This window comes from Lepidochelys kempii, chromosome 10 (genome assembly GCF_965140265.1).
Source record: "Lepidochelys kempii isolate rLepKem1 chromosome 10, rLepKem1.hap2, whole genome shotgun sequence".
Lineage (NCBI taxonomy): Eukaryota > Metazoa > Chordata > Testudines > Cheloniidae > Lepidochelys > Lepidochelys kempii.
The window spans coordinates 79,656,182-79,670,936 of record NC_133265.1 but is presented as its reverse complement, the minus strand read 5'-3'; the positions used below and the strand labels follow the sequence as shown (position 1 = coordinate 79,670,936).

At 40.5% G+C, this 14,755-nt stretch overlaps 1 protein-coding gene across 5 annotated transcripts in view; it reads right to left on the bottom strand.

Annotated features, from left to right (window-relative positions):
• DIS3L (DIS3 like exosome 3'-5' exoribonuclease) overlaps positions 1 to 13,960 on the bottom strand; it is a 36,498-nt gene extending 22,538 nt beyond the window's left edge. For 2 of the 5 annotated variants that reach the window (XM_073304389.1, XM_073304392.1), the window contains exons 1-8: positions 13,774 to 13,960; positions 11,282 to 11,435; positions 9,693 to 9,821; positions 8,311 to 8,446; positions 6,245 to 6,421; positions 4,985 to 5,063; positions 4,105 to 4,284; positions 712 to 881 (exon numbers count right to left, since the gene is read on the bottom strand). In XM_073304389.1, coding sequence (XP_073160490.1) covers positions 712 to 881; positions 4,105 to 4,284; positions 4,985 to 5,063; positions 6,245 to 6,421; positions 8,311 to 8,446; positions 9,693 to 9,821; positions 11,282 to 11,435; positions 13,774 to 13,903 — 1,155 coding nt within the window. In that variant the 5' untranslated portion in view covers positions 13,904 to 13,960. Of the gene's footprint in view, positions 1 to 711; positions 882 to 4,104; positions 4,285 to 4,984; positions 5,064 to 6,244; positions 6,422 to 8,310; positions 8,447 to 9,692; positions 9,822 to 11,281; positions 11,436 to 12,820; positions 13,085 to 13,700; positions 13,722 to 13,773 lie in introns of those variants that run through there. The other 3 variants (XM_073304391.1, XM_073304390.1, XM_073304393.1) reach the window with 3 other exon arrangements.
• Positions 13,961 to 14,755: the final 795 nt, after the last annotated feature.

Sequence of the window (14,755 nt, the reverse complement as noted above, 5' to 3'; positions counted from 1 at the left end):
AACAAAATATTTTCAAGTAATTTGTTTAAAGATTACATGAAAATAGATAGCTTGAGATTTAAACATCCCTCTAAAGTATTTGCAACCCAAACATTGCAGCATGTTGTTAATACATGACAACCAGAAAAAGAAACGCACTAGAAACAAAAAGAAGTTGACTAATTATTTTCCATGGTCAAGCTCAGAGGAAATCACAAAATAAACAGCATAATACCGTAAAGAACACTAGATTTTAAAATAATTCATTTTTAATAATGTGAAGTGAATTTAGTATCACAAAGACAACTTTTAAAAAATAAACATGAATTTTATCTTAAAAGGGTCTCTTTAAAATGTATTAAAGACTTAATTCAAATTGGATTTCAGGTATATACTCGTCAGGTTTTACCATGGCATTATCCTAAAAGGAAGAATTTGAAAATATGAAGAAACAGTCCAGATTTCATTGCTTAATTGAAGATGCCAAAAGAAAGTGTTGTTTGAATAAGTAGTTAATGGCCCAAATTCAGGATTCCGATAAGCTCCCATTAGCATGAAATGAAGCAACTAGTTGAATACACACTTGTGAGGCCAAAATTTGGACTACCGTTAGTGGCTTAAGTTAATAATTTTAAACCTTTCACTGCCATTGAAATCATTATATTAAAATATATGACACCAGCACTATCATATTGGCATACACAATGCAGAAATAGCAGTCATATTATTTACCTGTAGTGCCTCAGCCTGCTGTGTGCTGATCCTGATTTTAGGAATTCTGTAATCCCAAGGTGTAACAAGGATTTTCTGGGCATTTTTACCCTGAGATTGACTCTCTTCTTTGGATGGAAAAGTGACCACATAATCTCGCCAATTCTTCTGAATGATTCCAACAACTCTACCTTTGAAAGAGGAGTACCGTTGGCTAGACATCAAATGGTTAGGCCGGTGGTGCCCAAACTTTGCCTGTTGTGCCCAGCCTCTGTTACTAGTAGTGGAATCTACCTGTGCCCCTGCTCCATTACTGCACAGCCAAGGCTTCCTCAGCAGTGATGGAGCTGGGGGAAGAACTGGGGATGGAGGAGGAGCCGGGGCTAGAGGCGGAGTTGACCTAGGCGTGGAAAGGGAATGAGGGCAGAGCTATGGCTGGGGTCGGAGCTGGGCTGAGGAGCAGAGCGGGGGGGGGCTCCCTTCCTGCCCCCTATGGGGGTTGGCCTGGGCCCTGCTGTGCCCCACCTGGGCGGGTGTGCCCCACAGTTTGTGGACCACTGGGTTAGGGAGAAATATTAAAGTAGGAGGTCTGGTGGATTCATCACTCTGCAGCATGAACTTGTGTATCCCACAAGTCAATACTAGGATTGCTAACAAGATCTAATATGCAAGCAAGTGACTAATGAGCTTTAGATTGTGAATATATGTTTTGAGAGCTATACCTTAGTGTTTTGATCAAAATCAATATGAATGTTGTTCAAATACAAGTTTATGATAAACTGACATTTACACAGCTAGGCTATAATGAGCTAAATTTATATAGCACCATTCATCCCAAAGGACACCAGTGTACTTTATAGACTTAAACCGATTTATCCGTAAACTATCCACAGGAATCTCCTTAATTCATCATTGAAATGCAGCCAACTCTGGAGTGGAATGTGGCAACTGCTTAATAGTCAACAGCAAAATCATTTTTCATTTTATGACAGGAAAAGAAGAACACATCTCCTAAAACCTGAACTCTGACTTGAGCAAACTTAAGATCTCTTACTGGTAGGTATGAATTTACTGGTATGATGGTAGGGTAAAATTTTCAAAGGTGCCAAAGTGATTTGGGAGCCTAGATCCTTTGGTTTTCAATGGGAGATGGGCACTTAAATTACTTAGGTGTTTTTGCAAAAAGAAAAGGAGGACTTGTGGCACCTTAGAGACTAACCAATTTATTTGAGAATAAGCTTTCGTGAGCTACAGTAGCTCATTTCATCGGATGCATAAAGTGGAAAATACAGTGAGGAGATTTATATACACACAGACCATGAAAAAATGGGTGTTATCATACACACTGTAAGGGGAGTGATCACTTAAGATGAGCTATTACCAGCAGGAGAGTGGGGTGGGGGGAGAGAAAACCTTTTGGTAATAGCTCATCTTAAGTGATCACTCTCCTTGCAATGTGTATGATAAACACCCATTTTTTCATGGTGTGTGTGTGTATATATAAATCTCCTCACTGTATTTTCCACTTTATGCATCCGATGAAGTGAGCTGTAGCTCATGAAAGCTTATGCTCAAATAAACTGGTTAGTCTCTAAGGTGCCACAAGTCCTCCTTTTCTTTTTGCGAATACAGACTAACACAGCTGCTACTCTGAAACCTGTCATTAGGTGTTTTTGAAAGTTTTACTGGTAATGTTACTTTGAACATGGGAAAGGAGGAGGTTGCACTCAGTGTTTTGTGTTTGAGTGTGATTATGCAGAATTGGGAGCAGTGTGCACCATGAGTGTTTCTATCAGATTTGAGAGTTAATATGTTGTGAAGTGAGAGACTGTGTGTTTCGGTAGTAAAGTATGCAAGATATTATCATTCAAACCAATTTCATCTTAACTGCCAATCACCTTAATGTTTAGCGATTGTGTTGTTGATAAATGCATTTGAGCAACTATAACTCCGTGGGAATATTATAGGTGGGGCTAACAGCACTGCCTTATTATTAATATCTTCTATTGATCGATCTATTTTCAGTTACTTATAAATTTGTTAAACTAACCATTTTTACTGAAGTTTTCCATGCCAGCTGCCTCCCTCAGGCTAATTATTTTTGGAAAATTTAAGCCCAAAATGGTTCAACCACTTCCAAGAATAAGGCTAGGGAATAACGCTGCCCTGGAGAACTGGATTCTATCTAAGTTTCTGCCACAGAATGCCTAAATTGTGCTAGTGAAGTCACTTAAGCCAAGTTTTTCACAGATAGTCACTAATAGTGTGTTCCTCATTTTCTGGGCACCTGACTGGAGACCCTGGTTTGCAGTCAATGGGAGCTGTACTTTGAACATATTAAATTTTATATAATAAATTCTCTGAAAAATCAGGTTCTGAGCGTCTCAAATTGGACACCCAAAATTAATGAACAGTTTTGACTAGGGCTGTTGATTAATTGCAGTTAACTCATGCGATTAACTCAAAAAGATTAATCACGATTAATCACACTGTTAAACAATCGAAAACCAATTGAAATGTATTAAATATTTGTGGATGTTTTTCTACATTTTCAAATATATTGATTTCTATTACAACACAGAATAGAAAGTGTACAGTGTTCACTTTGTTATTATTTTTATTACAAATATTTGCATTGTAAACAATATAAATAAAAGCAATAGTATTTTTCAATTCACCTCATACAAATACTGTAGCGCAATCTCTTTATCGTGAAAGTGTAACTTACAAATGTAAGGGGGTTTTTTTGTTACATAACTGCATTCAAAAACAAAACAATGTAAAACTTTAGAGGCTACAAGTCCACTCAGTCCTACTTCCTGTTCAGCCAATCGCTAAGACAAACTTGTTTACATTTATGGGAGATAATGCTGCCTGCATCTTATTTACAATGTCACCTGAAGGTGAGAACAGGTGTTTGTTTGAATAGAATGCAGTAAATAAGGCATAGAGCCACACATTGAACAATGAGAAAACAATATAGAACAGCTGTTTATTTAATGAGCACTGTCCATTCAGTGCACTGAAAGAGGGTCCTGTGGAAAAAAATAGTATGTGATCGTGCATCATAACGCATATGTACAAGGAGGCTGATTAAAGGCTGCACAGACCACCTTAATTCTGCCATTTCCTAACTTCAGAGTGCTTGACTTTGCAACCTGAACAATGTTTTTGTGTGTGTGTGTGTGTGTGTGTGTGTGTGTATATATATGTATATATATAAAATCAAATCATTGTGTATATATATATTACACACAAAACTGCAATCTTGTTTATTAGTATGGTATCTCTTTCCATGATTAAACATGGAAATTTGGGAAAGGGGGCAGTTTGTGGAACCACAAGAACAAGGCAGTCCCATAAATTGAGGAAGGCAAATACTTTCAACCTACTTTGCACTGTTGTCTACTTTACCTGTGGGCATAGGTTCACTGGAGGTGTCTCCTGGTGCCTTTTCTTCAGTATCATTCTCACAAAGAGAAGCAGTTCTTCCTTTCCATTCATGCCGGAGTAACAACTCTACAGCTACTACATCACCATGGATTGCACGGTTCCGAGCTTTGGTACCATGAATAAGTATATCACTTTGGAGATCTAGGTTTAAAATAATAACAAAATAGACTATACATTCCTGAAAATTCACACCACTCCTCCGCTGGCTATTTTTTGTTGAAACAATAGTTTCCAGTAATCTGGCAGTTCTTATAGGACTGCTCCCAAAAAAGACTGTGGGCAAGTACCAATGCTACATTGCCAGGAGGAATCTTTCTCTTAGTTTTTTAAAAAGCTAAGTTTGGTATTTGGAGTCTTGGATAAAACAATCACATTGTCATCAGCCCACAATGACCAACGCCCTTTTTCTGCAAAAATTTGTGCACATGCTTAACTTTAATCATGTGAGTAGTCTCACTGAAGCCAAAGCTAAACACATGCATAAGTGTTTGCCCAACTATGGGGCGTCAGGGTTGTTCCAAACCATGCAGGACAGACAGAGCCATAATCCATTAAACTGTATAGTGTGGGAGAAGGGAAGGCTGAAATACAGATTATTGTTTAAAGGGGATACACGTGGAGCAGTTTTCAGAGTCCTTCTCAGCACATGAAGAAAACCGGAGCAACCCAATTTCTTGTATTTTCTCTCCCAACTGTCCTACTGACTGAGGAGTTTGTATGGCTTCTTGTAGAGAGCCTGGAACCGTTGTTCCTGAGTAAGCTAGAAGGAGTCACCAGAAGGTGGCGTGGAACGCACTCAAACTAATCTTTAAATATAGCATTTTATCAGAAATATTTTCACCTGTTTCTTTACCACTGGCTCCTTGAAGTCGAACAAAAGCTTCCATTTGTGCTCTGTGCTTATTGACATTCAGGACACCCTAAAATAAAGCAATAGTCACTAACCAATAGATGCAACTACAGGGGGGAAAAAAATCTCCACACCTCAAAATGACCAACTTCATATACATTAAAAGTACTCACTTCTTAAAAATCCATCATAATCATTTACATAGGAAATTTAGAACAAGACTGTTTCTCCTTGTGGGGCTCATACTACATACAATAGAGTTGAAATACTGAATTCTTGAAAGAGCCAAGCATTCTTTCTAGAAATTTTTTATTTAATGTAGCACAGATGTAAGCTCTGAAGACTACTACAGCTCTATTTTTATCCACAGACTAGGCAGACCACAAGCAGAGTCAGTGAAAACTAACACACATGGCACTGCCCTGTCTTGACTCAGAGTTACCACCTACGAGGCAAAAAATTAAGTCTGTGTATTCTATTCTTGCCTTGCTGCTGAGGTTGCCAATGAAGATACCAGGTTTCTGCCTCTTTTGGTGTTTTTTTATTTTTCATAACATGGACACGTATCCACTAACAGCTGAACGTAAGCCAATGAACAGCCATAAGCTGGTACAGAATGCTGATTACTAATGACCTGAACTGGATTCAAACAGACAACCTAAAGGTGAGAGGTATTATAGCTTCACATTTTATTTGTATTTTTTAAAAAACAGATGTGTTGCTTCTAAACACAGTATCTACTTTCCCAACTGATGTGTGAATCATGTGCTAAAACAATGATCTTTAAAGGCCAGCTGAAGATTAGCACCAACAGGCTCCCATCAAATCCTTTTCCATGACAGCAAGAAATTGAAGAAAAAATTATGGAATCCACAGGACTCATCTGATCAACTTTTTCATTTTGTTTGAGAAGAAGGGGACAGGAACAAAAAGATTCTCAAAGTTTACTTGTTATCTACCTCATACTCCCTCTTTGCTCATTACACTCCTTCCAATCCCTTCTCTCACTGTTACCTGTATGTTTTCTTTTATGTCACTTTTAGTCTGGGAACAGTTTTCCATTTTTTTTTAGCCCACCCCCTCACCTCACTGCTTTTTTTGAAGCCTTATAATACATGTTCCCTCACCAATGCATTCTCCCAACCTCCTGCATTTAATGTTATTTCATATATCACAGTTTTCTGAGTTAGACTATAAATTCCTTGGCCCAGGCCTCATCTTTCTTTGTCTGCTCTATAAATAATAGATTACCTGTATATATCTTCCAGATTTGATCCCAGCCTCCAATATTTCCATAGGAAGATGTTCAGGGTATTCCTTCCCATTGTTTTCTTGGCTTTCAGACTCTCGTTCACGCCGAGATTGAAGTATAGAATCGTAGAGTTCATGGACAGCTTTTAAGTCAGGCCAAAAATTATCCAAGTAATTCTGTATATACACATTATAAACAGAGCACAAAAGATTTTAAATAGAGAGCTATTGTTCTATTCACAACAGAATTCTACGCAGACTCTACAATGCTTCTGTGATGCTGGTAGTCAGTATCCTAAATACCACAAACGCATTCCAGCAGTAAGCTAACACACATTTTAATCCATATCTCTAGAGAAGAACAGTGTAGTACCCCACTAAATCACTTTGCTACCAGAAATACTGTAGAAGGGGTTTGTATCATTATCTTAGTTTCAGATAACATTTTAACTATAAAAATTAAATAACTTTTTGAAAGATCTAATTCAAAGTAGGACTATAAAGCAATTTAAAAATCACAATTAATCATGCTGTTAAACAATAATAGAATACCATTTATTTAAATATTTTTGGATGTTTTCTACATTTTCAGATATATTGATTTCAATTACAACAGACTACAAAGTGTACAGTGCTCACTTTATAATTATTTTTATTACAAATATTTGCACTGTAAAAACAAAAGAAATAGTATTTTTCAATTCACCTAATAGAAGTACTGTAATGCAATCTCTTGATCATGAAAGTTGAACTTACAAATGTAGAATTATGTACAAAAAAACTGCATTCAAAAATAAAACAATGTAAAACTTTAGAGCCTACAAGTCCACTCAGTAACTACTTCAGCCAGTTGCTCAGACAAACAAGGTTGGTTACAATTTGCAGGAGATAATACTACCTGCTTCTTGTTTACAATGTCACCAGAAAGTGAGAACAGGTGTTCACATAGCACTGCTGTAGCCCGTGTCGCAAGATATTTACATGCCAGATGCACTGAAAATTCATATGTCCTTTCATGCTTCAACCACCATTCCAGAAGACATGCAAATATTTATAATAAAAAATAATATAAAGTGAGCACTGTACACTTTGTATTCTGTGTTGTAATTGAAATTGATATCTTTCAAAATGTAGAAAAACATCCAAAACTATTTAATAAGTTTCAATTGGTATTTTATTGTTTAACAGTGCGATTAAAACTGTGATTAATCACGATTAATTTTTTTGAGTTAATCGTGTGAGTTAACTGTGATTAATTGACAGACCTAATTTAAAGTAAATTAGATTTAGTTAAAGTTACTTCATTTTTTATAGTCTAAGATGCTGTTTAAAAGAAGTGGGGTTTTTGTTAGTTTGTTTAAATGTTATTGTTAGCCTAACAACACCCCTTTCATCACCAAGTCACAAGAGTGAATACAAGCCAGGTTGGTAGTAATCAGAAGTGGTGTACACTTAGCAAATATTTCGTGGTTTACATAAGTGAACTGGCGAAGTTTCAGTTTGGTTACCAATAAAACAGTGTCCACATAACAATTGGCATCAACTGTCCTCCTCCCCCCACACACGTACACGCTGACAGTCTCAAAACAGAGGCCAGTAACTGAATGGATCATGGAGACTGACTGAACTACCTTCCCATTACTATAGACAGTCCCAACTACTCAAGGCTGAGGCTCATGAGCAGAACAATGAAGATGAATCTTATGCTGTGCTGCCTGCGCTGTACCTGCACTGCAGACATCATTTGCTAACATAAAATGTAACGAAAACTGCAAAAAAGATGAAAAGGCCCCCAAAGCATCTAAGCATGGGCAAGGAACAGCCTGCACCTGCTGTTTTCTTCCAAACCTCCTCTGTTTTATCTACCTCTATCTATTCTGATATATTCCTAGTATCCAAATCCTTGCTTTCATTTATACCTCCTAACTTAAAAGTTAGAAGTGTAGTATTTTTTCTTGCAATCTTTGAGACGGCTTAACATACACATTACACGTTATAGTCCTTAATTTGTCATTATTTTAATCTTGCACAAAGGCAACTTTCTTCTACTTCTTTTAACACGTTACCTTGAATAAAATCACAAACACTCCTTCCGTTTCACCTCCATATTCTTGGATAGCATCTTCATCTTCTGTTACCATAACAACCGGCAGCTGACCCAAGCAGTGATTATAATACCATACTGCTGCATTGTAAATACTCCTAGAAAAGTACAGTTCACACTAACATGTCTATCACATCACATCTGTTATGTTTAAGACATTTTCTAGGGTCTACTTAGCAGTGATTACATTTCTAACATGCATACTCAGAGATTTGGAAATCAGGTTAGCAAATAGCCAACATATTAGTCAAAATTATGGGTGCTCTATCAGAGAAAGACAGAACAGGTAGCGTCATTCCTTCCCTAAAACACATCCACATGGGACCCAGCTGCAACAAAGACATAGTGCACCTTTGAGTGCGAGGTTGTACAACAAGTTGGAATGTAGCCATGTCTCTAACATTCTGGCACCTACAATAACGTCTGGCAGCAGGCATTGGTGGGAGTATACTTCATTTCCAAAGCAGGTGTAAAAAGTCTAGCCAGAGCTGCTCTTCTGACTGTGACCAGTTTTAGGCACAGTGCTTAAGAACACCATATCTTAGCCACAACAGTTTTGCACGCCCTAAATCCTCAAGTACCTCAGACAGAAGTAAGCAAGTTCCTCCCAATCCATCTTTCACTGAAGTCAGTGAGAGTCTATGGTTCAGGTAAGGTATCATACATTAATGGAGCAATTTATTTTTAAAAGACTCAGGCCCCCTTACCCCCTAAAAAATTCAAAATGCATATATATTACAATTGCAAGTGCAAATCAAGTAACTGTGTGAGCAAATGTTGCTTTGACCATGCAAATAGAATGCAAGCTGAATATGTAAATACAAGCATGAAAGTCAAGCCTGTTGCTGCATACATTTTCTTCATGAAAGTACGCATCAAAGTTTTGGAAGTTTGGCTTAATGTGTTCCAGAAGACTATTGTGATAAGAATATTAAAAGTTATTTCCATTATAGACACAGTACTATGGTGCTGTTCAGAAAGGGCCTACAACTACTCGGCCTGAACATTCGAATAAAACTGTGTTCTACCTCCTACAATTACAGATCTCTTCAGAACCCACCTTTGAATTTACCTCAGTTCAGTTTATTTTTATCTACTTATTATAAACTTATGATTACATAAAAATAGAGGCAAATATATTTTAAAATAATTTAATGCATTCTTAATCACAAAAGGACACCCTAGGACTTCAAATGCTGTATATTACCTTGTGGCCAGGTAGTCTGACCGCTTTAGGTCTTACATATCCAATGCCCTAGTATTTCTAGACATGAACGGTCCATACGGTCATGCCTTTTTTGTTCAGTGCAAAACTGAATACCCCCATTATTAGTTAAAACATACCTGGTCTGCCATTTCTCCATTGATTCTCCCCTCTCTCTTGGCAGATAACAATACTGCTGGAATTCATTAGCAAACAGAATACAGTCATGACGGGCATCCTTCACTAGATTTCGCAATTTGTTGTACTGTCTGGAATATGAGCAAGACAAATGTACACTGTGTCACCTTTTTAATAATGCTGTTTCAACTCTAGTTAAAGATTTAGTGGAAAAATGAAGGAAAATTATAACAATTAGTTTTAACACGATAAAGCTGAATCCTGATCCCAGTATAGTTGATGGAAGTCTTGCCACTGACTTTAATGGGAAAAGAATGTGACCTTTGTAGAGCAAAATGAACAGTTACTAAAACAGTATGTATACACCAAACACTTTTAGAAATACTTTGCTGTTTCTATACAGTATTTACAGAGTAAGCTATAGGTTAGGCAAGGGAGTTGCGAATCAGGACACCAATGCTTTACCCAGCCTCTACCACCAAAGCACTACGTGACATCAGATAAGCCTAAGCCTCTCTATGCCTCAGTTTCCCCATTTGTAAAATTGGGATCATAACACTTTTTATGTAAAAATGGAACAAGATTAAGATGTTCTTAGAGGACATACACTTCAAGACAAAAGGTCAAATAGTATGCCATAAAATATTGCTAGTATATGCCCCAAATGCTGTGGCATACCACTCACAAGAAAACTTAAGCATAGCCAGGGAAATGTTCCAGGGCTAAAAAGGCAAATGATGGGATAACCAGAAGTATTTTACATACATTTTTTTGCTTACATCCGCTCAGGAAGTAGAAATATTTCCATTAAGCATACTTGAAATCTAACCTTTGAAATATTCACAGGTAATATTCCTATGACCAACTTCAGCTAGACCAATCTTGATTAACTTTTGGGTATCTCTGACTTTAGAGCACAGATTAACTTGCATAGTTTCTGCAGTACACTATTAACCTTTACATGTCCAAGAAATATATTTTAGTGACCAAAAATTGAAATTGATTATATAATACTTAGCATTTAGATTTTCTTTTAAAGATGAAAGAGCATAAGAGTAGCAACAAAATATGTCTGCGTCAAGTAATTTTTTAACTATTTCAGAAACAGATCAGCCAGAAAAATCTTCACTTTGATCTATTTAATGTACATTTTTATAGTAACACAAAAGAAATACACACTACAAAACACAAATGTAAGCCATGTACAACACTTTTATAAAATGTATACAATTATATTGCTTTACAATTATGCATTTTTAGCATGTAAAATGCAAAAACTGCAATCATACTGACTTTAGCTTCTACTAAGAAGGCATCTGATTGCTGAATACTATGCAAGTTGTACTATTGCTCTTATCCTGTCAAAGAGGAAAAGAAAATGACACTTCTGTATATGCAACTAGTCACAATTTCTCTCCCCCCACCCCCCAAATTACATTATAAAGTTTCTTGTGGGATTTTTAAACATTAGAAATAACCAGTGTCTTGGTGAGCTCAGGTTTCCATGCTTAAATGCTTCTACATTTTGCCATTTCAATTCCAACAAATTTTACAAGTCTAAAGAAGTAGTATATTATTATGGCATAGATACCTGCGACCCCTTTGATGCTGGACAGCTTGACATGCTGTTTGCATGAAGATAATACCCTTCAGTTCTGGAAACTCAAGAATCTCAAGGTAATCTTGAACAATCTTCCAGTCAGGGACAACATAATGAGTCACATCATCTGACAACAATTTCCCATCTGAAATATAATTCAAAGTTTAAAAGTTTAAACATCATTTTCAATTGTGGTTTATTAATAATGCCCCCATGCCAGGAAATCCTAGTTCACAGATTCTTAGATTATAAAGCCAACAGGGACTAGGGTGTTATCTAGTCTGACCTCCTGCATAACACAGGCCACAGAACTTCCCTGAAGTGCAAAAGAAAAACGTAGTAATCCTTAACTCTTATACAATATTTTTTCTAATGAATAAAATAAAATATAATCACATATAATACAACCTTCTCAAACTACATTATCTGTGATTGGGGTCATAAGGGATCTGCATCGATGGAACAATCTGGTGAAAATTCAATTACAAAATTAAAGTGAGCAAAAATCTAATTTCATTACAAAATAGATCACTTAAAGTGCAGACAACAGATCAATTTACTCTACTTTTTACATGAAAAGATTTTTTGTTAAAAGTATCTGAAACAAATACTCCTATGATTTATTTGGGGGGAGGGGCATGTGGGGGGAGAAGAGGGAGAGAGGTACTTCCATACCACTGCTTCCACAGATTTCATGATTTGTTAATACCCACTTACTACCAGAGAGTTCTTTACCTGTATGTCTATATAAAATATTGCACAAATGTACATGCTTGGAAAGAAGAGAATTCTGTAACAGGAAAGGTTTCAGATCTAAAATATCACTATCGTTTACCCTAAAGGAAGACCATACACATTCTGCTGGGCCTAACTCTCTAAAAAACTTCCTGAGAAATCCTTCATGGCAGAAATACATTGGAAAATGTTCCTCAACACCGATTGTTTTAATTTCATTTAGCATTCCTGGGTTGTTGGGAGAGCAAATAATGTTTTCTTACGATCAGCTATATTTTTTTTCTCTGTGTATCCATTTGTTCCTAATGCCATTTTTAACATGGGACTGCAGCATGTACAGCAAGCATCGGTGGACTATATTTAAATTGCGTATATCCTGACAAATCGACTGACTTTCTCAGGTTCCCCAAGAACTGATACAATGCAACTGGTCTCATTAACAATGATAATTATAACCTGAGAACTCAGTTTTCCCCCTTCTACTATTGTATCTGTTGTGGTACAGCACCCCCAAAGCTTTGGCTGGGGAAAACTAAGATTCATTATTAGTGCCTCCAAGCCCTCCTCTACATGCCTGCGACCCCTGAACCCTACACCTACTGTCTTCTAACCTCTATCCCATCTCCTTTGTCAGCACCTAGTATCAACATACCCCCAGGCCTTGCCACCAGTCCCTGGTGCCTTTATCTGCACCCCCGACTCCAGTGTCTTTTACACATGGTGCCACCCCATCCACTACATTAGAACCTCAGAGTTACGAACACCAGAGTTATGAATAAGCGGTTAAGCACATACCTCACTCGGAACCACGCAATCAGGCAGCAGAAGACACACACACACAGAAGCAAGTGCAGCATAACAAAGGGAAAGTTTAAGACATTTTTTCCAACATAAGGAAACCGTTTCTGTGCTCGTTTCATTTAAATTAAGATGGTTAAAAGGCACAGTTTCTTCTGCATAGTAAAGTTTCAAAGCTGTATTAAAACACTGTTTAACTGTAAACTGTTGAAAGAACAACCATAACATTTTGTTCTCAGTTATGAACATTTCAGAATTACGAAAAAAACCTCCATTCCCAAGGTGTCTATAGCTCTGAAGTTCTACAGTACCACTAGACCAGGGGTCAGCAACCTCTGAGAAGTGGGGTGCCAAGTCTTCATTTATTCACTCCAATTTAAGGTTTCGCGTACCGGTGGCCAGGACCCGGGCAGTGTGAGTGCCACCGAAACTCAGCTCGTGTGCCATAGGTTGCCTACCCCTGCACGAGACCAGCATGCTCCCCTTCTGCACCCTACACCGGCTGCAATCCCTCTTTTACCCTCTACACCTGGTGCCTGCGACCCGTTCCCACTAGCTTCCTCAGTGACCCCCCTCTGTACCCTCCTTCTGGGGATCCTTAAACCTGGGGCCAGCAGCCTCCAGGAGCCTAGCCCCTGAAAGCCACCCTCCACCATTCTCCCCCAGGCCTGCTGCCCTCCTATGCCCCCAGCCTCTCATGCCCTCTACTCCTGGTGCCACTAGTCCCTGGCGCCCCCCTCCGCCTCCCAGACCCCTCAAACACCCTAGTCCTTGTGCCCCCACACAGCCCCCCCCATGCCCCTTACTCCTCCTCCCCTGCCTCCACCACCCCTCCCGGCCGCCTATCCCCCCAGCACCACGGTCCCTGTGCTCTTACCCTCCCTCCGCTAGCCCCTGCCGCCCGCCCCCCGACACTCCCGCCCACGCCAGGCGCCCCCGGCCCCCCTCACCGCGGGGGCAGGCGGCCTGGCACAGGGCGCTGCGGCAGGGCACGTCGGGGCGCAGGTAGTGCTCCCGCACGACGCGCACCGAGCGGCCCTGCAGGCCCCGCAGCTGCAGCACCTTCTCCGTGCGCTGCATCGGGCCGCGGGGAGGCGCGGGACGCTCGCGCAGGCCCCTCAGCGTCCGCGCCCGCCGGGGAATGGAGGCGGCGCCGCGCCCAACGCCGGCCTCCGCCGGCAGGGAGGAGCCTGCCTCGCAGGGAGGGGGAACGGGCGCTGAGGGAGGTGGGGCTGAGGGGACAGTGGGAGTGCTATGGCGGGAGGATAGGGCTGGTGCTGAGGGGCATAGGGCTGGTGCTGAGGGGCATAGGGCTGGTGCTGGGGGGGAGGATAGGGCTGGCTGTGAGGGAGGTGGGGCTGAGGGGACAGGGATTGTGCCAAGGGGGGAGGATAGGGCTGGTGCTGAGGGAGGTGGCGCGGAGGGACATAGGGATTGTGCCAAGGGGGGAGGATAGGGCTGGTGCTGAGGGAGGTGGGGCTGAGGGGCATAGGGCTGGTGCTGGGGGGGAGGATAGGGCTGGTGCTGAGGGAGGTGGGGCTGAGGGGCATGGGGATGGTGCTGGGGGGAGGATAGGGCTGGTGCTGAGGGAGGTGGGGCTGAGGGGACAGGGATTGTGCCAAGGGGGGAGGATAGGGCTGGTGCTGAGGGAGGTGGCGCGGAGGGACATAGGGATTGTGCCAAGGGGGGAGGATAGGGCTGGTGCTGAGGGAGGTGGGGCTGAGGGGCATGGGGATGGTGCTATGGGGGGAGGATAGGGCTGGTGCTGAGGGAGGTGGGGCTGAGGGGCATGGGGATGGTGCTGGGGGGAGGATAGGGCTGGTGCTGAGGGAGGTCGAGCTGAGGGGACAGGGATGGTGCTGCGGGGAGGATAGGGCTGGCTCTGAGGGGATAGGGATGGTGCTGGGGGGAGAGGTTAGGGCTGGCCCTGAG